The 13441-nt window shown below is 42.6% G+C and overlaps 1 protein-coding gene across 5 annotated transcripts in view; it reads right to left on the reverse strand.

Annotated features, from left to right (window-relative positions):
* The window catches only part of UIMC1 (ubiquitin interaction motif containing 1), an 85021-nt gene that overhangs the window by 7406 nt on the left and 64174 nt on the right, over window positions 1-13441 (reverse strand). For all 5 annotated transcript variants that reach the window (XM_060197233.1, XM_060197231.1, XM_016188678.2 and 2 more), the window contains one exon: window positions 889-967. In XM_060197233.1, the coding sequence (XP_060053216.1) occupies window positions 889-967 (79 nt within the window). The remainder of the gene's footprint in view (window positions 1-888; window positions 968-13441) is intronic.

Here is a 13441-nt window from a genome sequence, read left to right on the forward strand (position 1 = left end):
ACCACACTGGAGGAAACTCCAGTGCTGCACTCTTCTGTCTGTCTGAAAAAAGTCAGTCCTGAATGGTTATGGCCGGGTGATGACAAAAATCAACTGGGAGTCGGGCAGTAGCACAGTGGGTTAAGCGCATGTGGCAAAAAGTGCAAGGACCGGTGTGAGGATCCCAGTTCGAGCCCCCGGACCCCCACTTGCAGGGGAGTCGCTTCACAGGCGGTGAAGCAGATCTGCAGGTGTCTATCTTTCTCTCCCCGTCTTCCTCTCCTCTCTCCATTTCTCTCTGTCCTATCCAACAATGACATCAATAACAACAATAATAATAACTACAACAACAATAAAAAAGAGCAACAAAATGGAAATATTTTTAAAAATCTTTTTAAAATCTTAAAAATACTGTCATTAAAAAAAATCAGTCAATATTTCTGTCTGACTATTGTACTATGCTGTTAATATTTTTACTTTTGGAAAGCAGCACGTATATCTATGCCACTCTGAGAATGCTTGACTTCCTTAGTTCAGCTGAAACTCACAACCCAAGGGAGGTCTTTCTGTGTTGCCCTGGCTTCAGCAACTCCTGGGCCATTAAAGAGCACAAAAGCTCGCTGCTTCCCAAAAGCACCAAATACCAGTAAGCGGACTGAAATAAAACAGAAAACCTGACAGCAATGTGGAAGTGGAGTGGGTGGCGAGATTTTTTTAGGGCAATGAAAAGGGAGAGGGAGGCCACCTACACTGACACGAACTGGGAGTAAGAGAAGAAATGCAGGCAGCTAAGCAGCCAAGTGGCTTGGCAGGTCAAAGCGACACGGGTGAGTGAGCGTTGGTTTCCTCATTCAGCCCAAGCAATGGCATGTGAACCAAGAGCAACATGAACACAGCACACCTACTCACTTGTCAGTGTCAGAGGAAGTCCGGGCAGCTAGCCCGCTTTCATTCTTGCTCCTGGCCTCTCTTTGGCTCCGAGTCAACACTTTCAACAACAAAAAAAAAAAAAAAGAAAGAAAGAAAACAAAATAGAGGAGATGTGTTAGTTGCCAGTAGACTCTGAATATAAAATACAAAATGTCTAGGAAGAAGCCTAGTTGGAAACCCTATTCCCCTGGGAGAAGTAGACTGTCTGAGAAAGCCCTCTAGTACAAAGGATAATACCTGTGATGTATGTGACCTATTTCCCCCTATTTGCCATAAAAGCTAAAGATAAAGGTTTCTGCGTACTACTCCAACCGCAGCACTAAAGATGATGAAATCTGCGAGTCGGGCGGGAGTGCAGCAGGTTAAGTGCAGGTGGCGCAAAGCGCAAGGACCAGTGTAAGGATCTCAGTTCGAGCCCCCGGCTCCCCACCTGCAGGGGCGTCGCTTCACAAGCTGTGAAGCAGGTCTGCAGGTGTCTTTTTTTTTTTTTTGCCTCCAGGGTTATTGCTGGAACTCAGTGCCTGCACTACAAATCCACTGCTCCCAGAGGCTATTTTTTCCCTTTTTGTTGTCCTTTTTTTAAAAAAAATTATTATTGTTGTTGTTATTGCTGTCATTGTTGTTGGATAGGACAGAGAGGAAGGGAAAACAGAGAGGGGAAGAGAAAGATAGACACCTGCAGACCTGCTTCACCGCCTGTGAAGCGACCCCCCCGCAGGTGGGGAGCCGGGGGCTCGAACTGGAATCATTAAGCCGTCCATCTTTGCACTTCATGCCTTATGTGCTTAATCCGCTGCGCTACCACCCGGCCTGCAGGTGTCTATCTTTCTCTCCCCGTCTCCCCCTCCTCTCTCCATTTCTCTCTGTCCTATCCAACAACGACAACAATAGTACCTACAACAATAAAACAAACAAAGGCAACAAAAGGGAATAAATAGATACTTAAAAAAAGAAGACGAAATCTGTACTTCCCAAACAAAAGTCCCAATTAATGAGGTGACTATGAGACACAGTAATGTCAGCAGACAACCTGTGTGGCCACAATGATTCCAATCTTTACGCAACTCTGCAAAGTAACCCAGAAGCTAGAGTGCAGAAGAGTCAGCAGCAGCAGTCTCCTCCGTGGTGGGGACTACCAGGGCTGACTCTTAATTCCAGTTGTCTCGAGAAGACAGTTTTAGCCCCACCAGCATAAGAAAACATTGGTCACACCAAAAAGCAGCTGTTTATAAATATTAGTCTTCTAAAGGGTCTTGGGAGTTATTTAATCAAGTGTTTTTCCCAGTCCTCATTTCTCATAACGAGAAAAACTCAGACCATCTTATTTCAAACCCTGTGTTTTTCTCCTGGCACCTGAAATTCCCATGGAAGGTATTTAGGAAATTCACAAGACTAAGCTGTGAAACATTTATCTAGTTCAGAGACCAGCAATTCTTCCTGGTTTTCTCTCTTTTCCCTTCAGCTTCCCTCCTCCCTTCCTCTTTTTCCATGGCCACCAGGGTTATCACTTGTGCTTGGTGCATACATGACAGATCCACTGCTCCTGGTGGCCGTTTTTCCTTTTTTTTTTTTTTTTTTTGCCTCCAGGCTCAATGCCTGCACTACGAATCCAGTGCTCCTTGGCAGCCACTTTTTTTTTTTCATTTTATTGGATAGGACAGAAAGAAATGGAGAGAGGAGGGGAAGACAGAGAGGGGGAGAGACAGAGAGACACCTGCAGACCAGCTTCACTATTTATGAAGCAACCCCCTGCAGATGGGGAGCCAGGGGCTCGAACTGGGATCCTTGTGCTTCATACTTTGTGCGCTTAATTAACCCATAGCACCACCGACTGACCCCCTCCCTCATTTCCTTCCTTCTTCCTTTCCTTCCTTTCTTTTTGATAGGACAGATAGAAATGGAGAGGGATGGGGAAGATAAGAGAGGGAGAAATAGAGAGACACCTGTAGCCCTGCTTCACCGCTCATGAAATTTGTCCCGAGGATAGGGAGCAGGGCCTGGTCCTTGTGCATAGTAACGTGCACTCAGCCGGGTTTACCACTGCCCAGCCCCCTGCAAATTTTCCTGTAAAGTCACGTAGTAAGTATTTTGGCCTTGGCAGGTCATACAGCCTCTGTCACAACCACTCAAACCTGCGCTGCAGCAGGAAAGCACTCACAGAAAACATGCAATAGATAACCAGGTGTGGTGTGCTTCAGTAAGGCTTTATTTATAAAAACTGCTCCCAAGCTAGTCGGCTTGCCTGCCTTTCTCATCTAATCACTTACTCATTAAAATTAAAAACAAAAAAAAAAACAAAACTTTTTTTTATAAACATCCCTGGAAAAGTAATTATACAATATCAGCATTCACTGAGAAGTCCATTCCATGTAGGACCATGTTCAACTGCTACACAACAATCTACTTTGTTCTGTATTTTTAAAAGTTTCTGAGTACAATAAGCCTGCCCCCTTTCCCTCAAGTCAGTTCTTTGAACATCTAATTAGCGGAAATTATAATCTTGGCTTTAGTCAGTTATCTGCACCACTAAAATGTAACTTCCTTCAAAGTAGGGAAGAGCCATTAAATTAATCCCTGATCAAGCTTGGGCTACAGAGCTTTTTGAGTGCTTAAGTTAACTCTGATACTTAAAACTAAACCCAGAGTGGTATTATTATATTATATTATATTATTATTATATAGGTATGGATCAAACTCAGAGGAACTGATTTGCCAAGTTATCACAACTAGATAGCAGTAGAACCCGCAGGTACAGTGTAGATGAGTCTGATTTCTATACCTCTCATATGAACTTCCTCTTGGTAAACCTGATTTGTCAGTTTTTATTTTACTTTTTTTTTTACATTTATTTATTTTACCTTTTGTTGCCCTTGGTTTTTATTGTAATTATTATTGTCGTTGTTAGTGATGTCATCGTTGTTGGATAGGACAGAGAGAAATGGAGAGAGGAGGGGAAGACAAAGGGATAGAGAAAGACAGACACCTGGAGACCTGCTTCACCACCTGTGAAGCGACTCTCCTGCAGGTGGGGAGCCGGGGGCTTGAACCAGGATCCTTCTGCTGGTCCTTGCACTTCGCGCCACGTGCGCTTAACCCACTGCGCTACCACCCGACTCCCGATTTCTCAGTTTTTATATGTTGTACCCTAAAGTGAGCCCAGTACACAAAATAAGCAATCTGACTAGTAAAGAGAGTCATGTCCTGCTAATTCAGCTAAAGCTTCTGCTTTATTTAGGGTCCTGATAGACTACTGGCTTAAAAAGGGCTTAAAGGCAATTAAGAGCCATACACTGCCCTCACAAACCACGTTAAAATCAAGTGTTCACACGGGCCACTTAATCACTAAATTGTTGAGTATTTTCCCTTCTCAGAACACAAAGACTTTATATTTGTTCCTGTTCTTTTCAGCTGAACATTCCAATCTGTTCAGCTCATCTGTAATCTTGATTCTGTCATCTGATTACTAGTGGATGTCTATTCCAATTCCTTGTCATCTGCATACATGACAAATATGTTTTCTCCACCCTCATCCAAATCACTAGGGGGAAATGGCTAAAAAGGATTATGACCAAGAACAAAAAACTGTGGCAAGTTACCAGAGAAGCCTAACTTCTCTGTGGTCCAAGTGCCCTTTAAATAATCAATTAAGCAGATATTTATTGAGAATCTTCAATGTAAAAGTAATCTAGGGAGATATAGGAAATTAAAGAGCTTACAATTTACCAAGGAGACAGTACGTACATGCAATAACTATGACTCCTGTGGAAAGAGATGTGTGTAATAAAACCAGGGCATACAAGTGTTTATCCCTGGGAAGGTTGACAAGGACAACTAGAAACAGCAGTCCTAGAAGAGAGGCAGACTTCTCACTATTACTGTTCTATAGAGCTGAGTGAAAAATTAAAAAGAAAATCAAAGGAAATGACTATAGAGAGGTCTATGGTCCCTTCTAACCAAGAGACTGTGTGAGTAAAGTACTGCAGGAGACAAACATCCCAGATGGAGCTACATAACCACCTTCAGAGGCCGACCTCCTAGCCCACCAGCAGCCCGCGTTTCCCAATCTTCCGTAAAAGGACTTCACAAGAGATTGTATCAAGTGCCTTACTGAAATCAATTCTTATAAGGTAAGATTACAGAAGCTTTAAAAGGTCATCTTCCCTCCTTCTCTCTCTCTCTCCCCCCATCCCATTCTGCATCTCCCCCATCTTGACTAGCAAGTATGTTTCTGAGAGAAATACTTAAAAACCACTCCACAGACAAGGCTGGAAAGAGATTTAATTGCATTTAGCAATTTACATATATACCTTTATGGCCCCTGGTGTATGCTGGTCTACTTTATACACCATGAAACATTCTGAACTCAGAAATTCAGGACTTTTGATCACTTCAGCATCTTCAACTATATATATATTTTTTCCTTTTCTTTTTTTTTATCAGAGCACTGCTCAGTTCTGGCTTATGGTCTTCAACAACATTTTTTTTTCTTTCTCATTTTTGTTTTTATTTTGTCTTACCAGCGTACTACTCAGCTCTGGCTTCTGGTGGTGTGGAGGATTGAACTTGGGACCCCAGAGCCTCAGGCATGAGAGCCTGCATAACCATTATGCTCTCTCCCTGACCCCTCAGCAAAATCTTACACAGATCCGATGCTAGTAAATATTTGCCAATGAGTGGGGGTAGATAGCATAATGGTTATGCAAAAAGAATCTCATGCCTGAGGCTCCAAAGTCCCAGCTTCAAACCCCACACCACCATAAGCGAGCTGTGCAATGCTGTGGTAAATAAACAAATATGCTGCTTCCCCTATCATAAAAAATATTTGCCAAGTTAAGTCATATGCAATGGACTTGAGAGGAAAAGGTTCTATGAGGACCTGTAGCAGAGACTTAATATAATCTGTCATGCTTTGAAAACCATGTGATGTATATATTATTAGCTTCATTTTAAGGATGAAGAAATACCGACGTACCTAATATGGTCATAAAGTTAAAACAACATCAGAGAAACACGGCACCAGGATCGCAATACACGTCTGACTTTAAAGAGGGCTAAGTTTTTCTACAAGAACCAGTTGTCTCTCCTAGGAAACAACAGGGTCAGGGACGGGAAGGGGTGAGCGGGAGGTGAGTGCGCAGGCGGGTGAGGTACTGAGGAAGAAGTGCAGACGTGTCTTCATTTGAAGCCTAAGGTCACTAAGAAGGAGCAGAAAAGGGTAAATCGATCTAAAGGGGCTCCCTGTTCTCCAGTTTGTAAAGGCTGAGAAACTATTTCAACTAGTTACAGACAAGAGAATTCAGTTAGAAACTTAAATCCAAAACCCAGCTGCGATGACAAAAACTATTTTAAAGGTGAAGTCTGAGAATAACTACTAGGAAGCCGACTACTAGAGCATAAGAAAGCAAACTGGAGGCAAAAAAAGAGCCACCTGCAACCGTGACCTCACCCTTTATATATCAATAGAGAGAAGACACCTTAAGGGGACAGGAAAGAACCTAACACTTCAGCAAAGGACTTTCATGCCTGAAGCACTGAGCTCCAGGTTCAATCCCCAGCACCACCATAAACCTGGCTTTAAAAACAAAAGGGGAGTCGAACGGTAGCGCAGCGGTTCATGCGCACATGGTGCAAAGTAAGGATCCCGGTTCGAGGCCCCCCCCCCCCCCCCCCCCCCCCGCTCCCCACTTGCAGGGGATTCGCTTCACAGGCGGTGAAGCAGGTCTGCAGGTGTCTGTCTATCTCTCCTCCTCTCTGTCTTCCCCTCCTCTCTCCATTTCTCTCTGTCCTATCCAACAATGATGACATCAACTATAAATAAGGAAGGAAGGAAGGAAGGAAGGAAGGAAGGGAGGGAGGGAGGGAGGGAGGGAGGGAAAGGGATTAGGGCAGTAGTGCCTGTGGCTCAAAGTGTAAGGACCAGAGTAAGGATCCAGGTTGGAGCCTACTCCCCACCTACAGGGAGGGAGGGGGTAGCACTTCACAGGCGGTGAAGCAGGTCTGCAGGTGTCTTTCTCTCTTCCTCTCTGTCTTCCCCTCCTCTCTCCATTTCTCTCTGTCCTATCCAACAGCAGCAGCAGTAGTAACAAGGACAACAAAATGGAAAAGATGGCCTCTAGGAGCAGTGGATTCGTAGTGCAGGCACCAAGCCCCAGTGGTAACCCTAGAGGCGAGGGGTGGGGTGGGGGGAGATAGCATAATGGTTATGCAAAGAGACTCAGGCCTGAAGCTCCAAAGATCCAGGTTCAATTCCCCTGTACCACCATAAACCATAGCTGAGCACTGCTCTGGTGAAAAAAAAAAGGGGGGGGGGGAACGCACTCTAAGGGAGATAAGCCGGACTCAGGATTTGACTTGGTACTAAATAAATAACAATTCGATGGTGTACTGCACCAGAGTAAAAGACTCTGGGGGGGGTGGGGGGTGGAACTTTAGGTCCTGGAATAGGATGGCAGAGGACCTAGTGGGGGGTTGTGTTGTTATGTGGAAAACTGAGAGATGTTATGCATGTCCAAACTCCTGTATTTACTGTCTACTGTAAAACTAATAAAGAAAAATATTAAAAATAAATAATTCGAGCCACTGATAAAGGGCCTTGGTAATAAGGCACAGACAACAGTCATCCCTACTCAGAGACCTCTCTAACTTTGAGATCCTTTCTGGGGCATACTCAGATAGCTGCATTCCAAATTGCCTTTTTGTATGCTGACTCGGCCAAGGAGGTGGCTCAGTGGTGTAGTGCATGCATGCATGAGGCCAGGGATTTGCTCTCCAGAAAACATTCTGCCCATTCTGTTTTTTTCATCTCAACTCTAAGCTAAGACTCACTCAGAGCCAGCCACACCAGCGACAATACCTAAGGAGGCTCTGCCGATCCAACACCCCAATCCAACACTCACAACAGGTTCTAAGTGTGTATCTGTCACTGAACATCTCACACAGCATTCCAATTACTGCCTTACTTATTCATCTCCTCAGCTGACTGTCTCTCAATCACTTCCGTATACTAATTCCCTAACTTAAAGCTGACGCTCAATATAAAATAAATATATATTTAATGAATCAGTTTGGCAACGAATTCCACAAGTTTGGTGGAGTATTTTCTTGACTTTGATAACAAAAGGATATTTTCTTAACTCAAATAAAAATCTCTCGCGCAACAGGTTAAGCGCATGTGGCGCAAAGCACAAGGACTGGTGTAAGGATCCCAGTTCTAGCCCCTGGCTCCTCACCTGCAGGGGAGTCACTTCACAGGTGGTGAAGCACGTCTGCAGGTCTCTATCTTTCTCTCCCCGTCTTCCCCTCCTCCCTCCATTTCTCTCTGTCCTATCTAACTACAACGACATCAATAACAATAATAATAAAAAGGGGCAACAAAAGGGAAAATAAATAAATAAATAAATTTTAAAAATGTCTCTCTCTAGAGTCCCATCTGAAATAACTCTTGGAACAGGTCCCATCTGCTTCATCCTATTCAATAAAGAAATTCTAGAGGGGCCAGGTGGTGGTGCACCTGACTGAGTGCCCATGTTACAGTGCACAAGGACCCAGGTTCGAGCCCCCGGTCCCACCTGCAGGGGGAAAGCTTTGCAAGTGGTGAAGCAGGGCTGCAGGTGTCTTTCTGTCACTCTATCTCACTATCTCCCCCTTCCCTCTCAACTTCTGGCTGTCTCTATCCAACAAATAAAGATAATAAAAAATTAAAAAATAAAAGAAATCCTTGTTTTCTTAGGCACTAGACCGGACCATCTTACTCTACTAGAGATCTTTTCTACCTCAGAACCTTCTATGATTATGTTGACAGTTTCTAAATATCAAGTCAAGGACCTATGTTGTATTTTTAATGACTATATACCACTTGTACCAAAAGCCCTAAAAAGGCAGACACAGATGACTCCATTTTACGAGTAAATAAAGATTCGAATTTGTTCCAAGCCTGTTGCACTCCAACATCATAGTAGCACACTGCCTTCCTCTGCTAGAGAAGCCAAAGGCCCCCCCATCTCTCCTCAAACTGTGGCAATTTCAAGTTTATAAAGACGCATTCTTTCTCAAGTGGTACATTTAAATGTTGAGTTCCTGACCTTAACCTTTCAGAGCAGCTGTATAGTTTCTGGATTTGAAGTAAGCAGATTTGTTCAGCACCTCTCCATACAAAGATAAAAGTACTCAAATACAACTATTCTTAGCAGTAGCCCCCAGAATAAAAGGAAGATTCACTACTGAGAAAATGTACCTAAATTCAATTCCTATTTAGGATACAAAACTGAAAGGGTACTAAAAGGTAAAGAACTATTATGTTTTTATCAACAAAGTTTCTTATGAGGCACTGAATAATTTAGAAGTCTTAGAAAAAGTGTCTAGTTCCCACTAACACTTGTGCATATCTACAAAAATATGATATAGAGAGAAATATATAAATTGTATATTTATAGCTCAATCTACTTTGGGAACACAGTCTTAGGGAATCTTCAGAATTTAGACACTATATCTGAGCAGTATTTGTAATAATGAAAATGTAAATGTATAGTTGAGATACTGGATGCAACAGCAATGCCAAAATACAGATTGGTCCCGAATGAAGACTGAAGGTAGCACACCAAAGCACTGAAAAGAGGGGGGAGAGACACTGAATGGGGAGGTGATTAGTAAAGATAATTACATTTCCATGTTGTTCATTTTTTAGTAAGCATATGCCACATCTATGACTTAAAACACTAAGTATGGCTAGACAACCTTAACTGGATAGAAGATCTAGGCAATGTATGCTGCTATCACTAATTCCTATAGAAGAATTTTTTAGCATCTCAGACCCAGCAAAGTCCAAGCAAATCATCATTCTCTTTGGATTGTGGGGTAATCTGGAAGTAGGTGGGCAGGGTGCAGGGCTCTAACAGGACTAGTCTGTCATATCTTCACAGAATGCTCATGATCTATGGAATATTCTGGGAAATCAAAACGGCAGGCTAGGAGACCAGGGACACAGACAGCTCAAATGGCAGAGCACTGAACTTGCATGGCTGAGGTTCCTGTCCAGGATGGGGCTCTGGTTTGTCTCTTTGTCTCCTACGTGATAAATATAAACCTTAAAAAAGAAAACCCACAGACCAGGGATGGGCAAACTATGAGATGCCCACTGCTTTTATAAATAAACTTTTATTATCACACACTATGTGTGGCTACTATCATGCTGCAATGGCAGAGACTGTATGTGCAAACAAATCATCCAATTTAGGGCTACTAAAGATCATTTCCAAAGATGATTAGCAAACTGTAGACTTTCTAACCTTACTCTGCTACCATTCACCTGCACCAAAAGAAGCCTTTTAGTGTCAAAAGTGTGCTAACATTAAGTTGATGTTATACAAATACAATTTTATTATACATTCTTTAAACAATATAGACTGTTGAGTATTCTAAAAGTTGTTTTTTTAATTATTTATTTTCCCTTTTGTTGCCCGTTTTTTATTGTTGTAGTTATTACTGTTGTTGTTACTGACATCGCCGTTGTTAGGACAGACAGAAATGGAGAGAGATGGGGAAGACAAGATGGAGAGGGGGAGAGAAAGACATTAGACACCTGCAGACCTGCTTCACGCCTATGAAGCAACTCCCCCCTGCAGGTGGGGAGCCAGGGTTTCGAACTGGGATCCTTACGCCAGTCCTTGCACTTTGTGCCACATGCGCTTAACCTGCTACGCTGTCACCTGACTCCCAAAGTTGGTCTTTTAAAACAGGTATTAATTTGTAGAGAGATGCAAACAGAGTGAAAGACCACTAATACGAAAGCTTCCTTCAGTGCACTGGGGACCAGGCTCCAACCTGGTCTCACAAATGGCAAAGCAGCACAACGCACTAAGTGAGCTACTGGGTACTGTAGAGGTCATGACATGTTTCTCTTTTTCCTTTTTTTGCCTCCAGGGTTATCACTGGGGCTTGGTGCCTGCACGAGGAAGCCACTGCTCCTGGCGGTCATTTTTTTCCCTTTTTTATTTGGATAGAACAGAGAAATTGAGAGGGAAGGAGAAGACAAAGAGGGGGAGAGACCCGCTTCACCACTTGTGAAGTGACCCCTCCCCCCAGAAGGTGGGAAGCTGGGGACTCAAACCAGGATCCTTGCATGGGTCCTTGCACTTCGTACTATGTGCACTTAACCTGGTGTACTACCACGCTGTCCCACGTGTTTTTCTATGCAAAAATGTTGTGGTTTTTCTGACAACCCAATTTTTCACCAGCCCAAACCTGGTCTCCCTTGTTCCTTTTTTTTGTCTGTTTGTTCGTTTTTCAGGGAGGTGAGCATTTATTTATTAGGGGAAAGTAAGGACAGAAAAGGAAAAGAAAGTACAAGTCATGCAGGCATGTAGACCCCTGAGAAAGAGAGCCTTGTTATTACTTTTTTTTTTTTTTACCAGAGCTCTGCTCACCTCTGTCTTATGGTGCGGAAGACTGAACCTGGGGGCTCTTCAGAGCGTCAAGCATGAGAATCTCTTTGCATAACCATTATGCTATCTCCCCTAACCGCCTTGTTACTTTCTAGGTACTGCAGGGAAATTAATTTCCTAGCAAGTCTGTTTCTTCTCTAAAAGTAGAACAATAAAGTAGAATAATATCTGCTTCAAAAGATTGTTGAGTGGTCTGGGAGGTGGTGCAGTGGATAAAGCAATAGATTCTCAAGCATGAGGTCCTGAGTTCAATCCTCAGCAGCACATGTACCAGAGTGATATCTGGTCCTTTCTCCTATTTCTCATGAATAAATTCTTTAAAAAAATATTGTGAGAACTAAAACAAAATATGAAAAACACAGGTCCTGGGAGATAGAAAATACTCACGAATGGCAGCTGTTGGTTAATACTAGGTATGATCCATAAAGACTTAACAAATTAAATCTGTTTACTTATGAGAAAATGTCATCTTGCTTTAATTTTGAAAATTTTTATTTTAATTTTCATCTTTCATTTAGTTGGCTCCTTAGTGGAAACCAAGTCTGGGCGTGGCAGATCTTCACCGCCACAAGCCAAGTCTGACAGTAATCTGCTCCTTCAACTTGGCACACACGTCTCTGAGGTGACTTTTATCAACAGTTTGCCGGCAAATTGTCCGAATCCATCAAATTGTTTCTTGCAGATAATTGAAAAGCTGACAAGGTCAATTCTGATCAGATCAGATTTTGCTGGCCTTCTGCGGTGAAGGAGCCTAATCCTATGCCTTCCTAAAACTGACCAAGGTATCTATGGTCTTTTTAGGCTTTGTCCAGGCTGTGTCTCTGTCTCTGCACAGGAAAGACAGGCAGAGCACAGCTATGGAGAGTGCTATGTCAGGGAGACCTGGGCTCAGGCCTCAGTTCTGCTGCTTAATTCCTGCCCCATGCTACTAACAATCTGAGACCTAACAATCTGAGAACTAACAATCTGAGACCAGCTTCCTCTGGGGTAAAATGAAGATAACAACACTTACTCTTTAAGGTAATTATAGTATTGATTGTGGCTCTAAGACAGTTCTAATGCAGATGACTGATCTAATATTAATTCCTTGAACTTTTTCTTTCTTAAAAATGCCCTGAGATACCTAAATTAAAAAGTGTGACTCAATCGTGAAGTGAGAGAACTTCTCTAAAGTGATTTTTAGCTGTTAATAATCCTTCAACACGTAATGCTTTGGTGCTAATAAGAGCTATTTTATTTTTCAAGGTAGGAATAAGCACATCTGGCAGAAGAAAGCTGCTAAAAGAAATCATGAGACCTGGCTCTCTAGCAGCAGTGCACAATGAATGGCAGCAGCTGAAGCCAAGTCAATGGGAAGAGGAGCAAGGCAGGGGGCTGGGTGGTGGCGTACCTGGTTGAGCGCACATGTTACAATGTGCATGGACCCAAGTTCAAGTCCCTGGCCCCCATCTGCAAGGGAAAAGCTTCATGAGTGGTGAAGCAGTGCTGCAGGTATCTCTGTCCTTCTCTATCTCCCCCCCCCTCTAGATTTCTGGCTGTCTCTTATCTAATTAGAAAAAATTAACATAAATAAAAAAATTTAAAAAGAAATAAATTATAGAGAAGAAACAAGTATGAAAGTGATAGGAATAAAACTCATCAGTGAGACCCCTAGAAATATTTTGGTGTGTTTCTTTATTCTTTTTGGATGGGGAATGAGGGAGCAAGCACCTTTGTCTTCCATTTTTGAGACTAGTGTTAAGCAGTAATATTCTTTTAACTCTGGAAATGCAGTGAAGAGTAGTGTCAGAATTAAACCTCAGCACTGCTCAGCTCTGGCTGATGGTGGTGCTGGGGATTGAATCTGGGACTTTAGAGTTTCTTCAGGCATGAGAGTCTGCTTGCATAACCATTATGCTATCTTCCCCCACCCTGGGAATATTTTTTTGACAGAGCAAATCAAATAATAGAAGCAGCTTATAAAATGAAACGGACTTGAAACCACAAAACTCCTAGAAGAAAACATATGGGGTAGAAAGCTCCTTGAGTGACACTGGTCATTATATATATATATATATATATTTATATATATATATATATATATATAATATATA

Source organism: Erinaceus europaeus, chromosome 9 (assembly GCF_950295315.1).
Source record: "Erinaceus europaeus chromosome 9, mEriEur2.1, whole genome shotgun sequence".
NCBI lineage: Eukaryota > Metazoa > Chordata > Mammalia > Eulipotyphla > Erinaceidae > Erinaceus > Erinaceus europaeus.